This window comes from Elephantulus edwardii, unplaced genomic scaffold (genome assembly GCF_000299155.1).
Source record: "Elephantulus edwardii isolate Elephantulus edwardi_28Jun2011 unplaced genomic scaffold, EleEdw1.0 scaffold00308, whole genome shotgun sequence".
In the NCBI taxonomy this organism is placed as follows: domain Eukaryota; kingdom Metazoa; phylum Chordata; class Mammalia; order Macroscelidea; family Macroscelididae; genus Elephantulus; species Elephantulus edwardii.
Window position 1 is genome coordinate 569,585 of NW_006400058.1, and position 3,154 is coordinate 572,738.

The 3,154-nt window shown below is 54.6% G+C and overlaps 1 protein-coding gene across 1 annotated transcript; it reads left to right on the forward strand.

Moving 5' to 3' along the window:
• Window positions 1–741: 741 nt before the first annotated feature.
• ZNF575 (zinc finger protein 575) lies at window positions 742–1,868 on the forward strand. The gene is made up of 2 exons (XM_006901068.1): window positions 742–814; window positions 1,202–1,868. The coding sequence occupies exons 1-2, from the start codon at window positions 742–744 to the stop codon at window positions 1,858–1,860; spliced, it is 732 nt and encodes a 243-aa protein (XP_006901130.1). The 3' UTR covers window positions 1,861–1,868.
• The last annotated feature ends 1,286 nt before the right edge of the window (window positions 1,869–3,154 follow it).

The window sequence follows — 3,154 nt, forward strand, 5'->3', positions numbered from 1 at the left end:
CCCGGGTCCTAGGGAAATAGATTGGGACGCCACCCTGTCCTGGAGGGGGATTAATGGGGGGCCAGATGCCTAGGCTCCGGAGGGTGCACTGGGCCAAAATGCTAGTGCATCGAGGCCGGAACTCGAGACCCCAGGGAGGGAGATCTTCTGGGTCTCTATATAACCCACATTCCTTCCTCCAGGTTTCCTCTCCACCCTCCATTATGCACAAGGAAGCACATTTCGCAGCAAAAACTGAATCCATTTACTACTAAGAGCCAGGTAAAGCGACCTCTTCGACGTGAAGCCCCGCCCACTGCGCGCATAGGCCCCTTCCCTGGGATAGAGTCGCGAGACCCCACCCACTCACGTTTAGGCCCGCCTCCTGGTCCGAATTGCAGAAACCCTGCCTTGGTTATATTTGCATAGCTCCGCCCATCAAAGGTGCTGGCTTTCAGCCCCGCCCACCACGTGCCCAGATTGTCAGCTGCATTTGTATTGCCAATTTCCCACCTCCTCCACTCAGAGGTTCCAACCTTGAGGCTCCAATTTTACCAAGTCGCAAAGTGCCTGTGACTTGGTAATATTTGCATGGCCCCGCCCACTGGTTAGCCTGTTTCCTTCCCACCCCCGCAGTGTCCACCCTCCTCAGACCCGGCTCTTATTAAACAGACTGACCCATTTTCAGGACCTTCCACTCGAGCATCACCGGCATCGTCCCCTGATCCCCAGGACCTGTCCCTAGGTCCTTCAGCTGACAAGATGCTGGAACGAAGCACAGAGTCTGAAGGCATGGACCCTAGTCCCACTGACAAGAAGCCAGTCCCCAGAGGAGGTGAGAGCATTCTGCTTGTGGTGGACGCACCCTCCAGAAAGACACTTCTGGGGGTCTCGCAGTGTAGGAGAGGGACCATTTGGGATTCCTGCAATGGAATATTGTCTCTGAAGGTTCAGAGTGATCTTTCCCCCGCTCAAGAATAAGCAGGAGAGATGCGCATATAGCATGTGGAATTTTAGGTGGGATGATAGCGATCCATGGAAGTGTGAGGGATCGGGGTGACTCTTTAGAAACCCTCAGGACGATGCATGCATTTAGGAACCTCAGTTTGGCACTTGGGGCGCCCAGATACACTTTATGGGTCCTCTTGAAGCGGGGGGGGGGGCTGCCCTAGGTTCAAGTTTGAGCTGCTTCCTAGAGCCCACCAGCCCTGCTGTTCCCCAGCTCCCCATCCGAGCCCCCAGCAGAAACCCGGCCAGACCAATCCAGGGCCCACCGCATCTCCTGGGGTGCCTTCCCGACCTCGCCGGCGACCGCCACCACAGCGCCCACACCGCTGCCCCGACTGTGACAAGTCCTTCTCATACCCGTCCAAGCTGGCCACGCACAGGCTGGCCCACGGTGGGGCCCGCCCCCACCCGTGCCCCGACTGCCCCAAGGCATTCTCCTACCCCTCCAAGCTGGCAGCCCACCGCCTCACGCACAGTGGTGCGCGCCCCCACCCATGCCCACACTGCCCCAAGGCTTTTGGTCACCGCTCCAAACTGGCAGCCCACCTCTGGACACACGCACCAGCCCGCCCCTACCCATGCCCAGACTGCCCCAAGTCCTTCTGCTATCCCTCCAAACTGGCGGCCCACCGCCACACGCATCATGCCACCGATGCCCGCCCTTACCCTTGCCCACACTGCCCCAAGGCATTTTCGTTCCCCTCCAAACTGGCCGCCCATCGCCTATGTCATGACCCCCCTACTGCACCCAGCAGCCAGGCCACTGCGCGACACCGCTGTCCCAGCTGTAGCCAGGCCTTTGGTCAGAGACGCCTTCTGCTCCTCCACCAACGCAGCCACCACCAGGCCGAGGGCCAGGGGGAGCGAGAATGAACCCTCCTTTGGCTTAAGGGCACTCTCTTCCACCAGAATGGTAGGGCATCTAAGTCGGCTGGGCAAGTGAACTGGCAGCTGCTAGCCAGCAAGCAGGGAGGGGCTGACCCTTGGAAGGCTCAGAAACCTGCTTACCTGCTCTGGACTGAGGGAGCTGTCACTCAAAGGGGAGTTCTCCACCCAAAGCCAGGACAGGAGTTGTTTGCCAGCCCTGGCTGATTTCTCCTGCTTATCACTGGCAGAGGAAACTAGCTAGCATTGTAGGGTGTTGAGGACTAGGGGAACAGCCTCTCTCCTGATGTGTGTTTAAATCAGTGCTTCCACTTTGGTCACCGACTGTATCTGCATTTCATTGATAGTTCAGTAGTAGAATTCTGACCCTTCATGTGGAAGACCCCAGTTCAAGTCCCAGCCAACGCTCCTCTTGTGCTGTGATGACTTGTCTGTTTGCTGTGATGCTGAATGGGTTTCAGCGGAGCTTCCAGACTTGAATGGCCCAGAAGAAAGGCCTGGTGTTCTACTTGCAAACCCCCCTAGAGATCACAGCCACTCTGTAACCAGTGTTGGCAGTTGCATGTGTCACTGGGAGCTGGGGTTGACTCCATGGCAGCTAGCAATCAAAAGTTTAAAGTAAGTGTGCCAAGGATTCTTCTACTACTAGGAATTTAGCCTACAGACAGTCAAGAATAGGGAAGGAAAAAGACAAAGTCAAGAAATTTCACTAATGGTTGTGGTCCAAGACAATCTGAGTCAAGGCTCAGTGGTAAGGAATTGTGCTGCCAACCCAAAGACCCCCAGGGTTCAAATTCAGTTTGCTCCTTGGGAGAAAGAGTGGCAATCCCTCCTGTATGATTAACAAGCTCCAAAAACCTATCATTCAGTTCCAACTCAATGGCAAATAACAATTTACAACACATGCACTGAACAGAATACTATGCAGCTGTAAGACACTTTCCATCTTTGCAGAACGGCAGTGCCACCCATGTTGCATGTTGCAGAGGTGAGCAGGTGGTTAGCACTGTGGGATGGGGAGTTAAGTGGCAAAAAGCAATTAAGGTAACAGATGGAATCAAACTCCCATCAAACCTCATCCATAGCAAGTTAACCCAAAGGCTGTCTCTCCAGCAGTTCGAATCCATCAGCAGCTCCGCAGGTGAAAGTAATTTTGGAAACCCAATGGAGGGTCAGCCAGGAGTCAGTTTTGATTTAGTGGTAATGAGTTTAATCAACTGACCTTCAAATAGGGAGTAATCCTGAATTATCTGGGAAAGCCCAATGAAATCCAAGAAAGGAG

Bases quoted from the DNA above. Each gene is read 5' to 3' on its own strand.
- ZNF575 (XM_006901068.1), top strand. From the start codon at position 742: ATGCTGGAACGAAGCACAGAGTCTGAAGGCATGGACCCTAGTCCCACT. The intron at 815-1,201 runs GTGAGAGCATTC...GCTGTTCCCCAG, and splicing joins GAAGCCAGTCCCCAGAGGAG to CTCCCCATCCGAGCCCCCAG.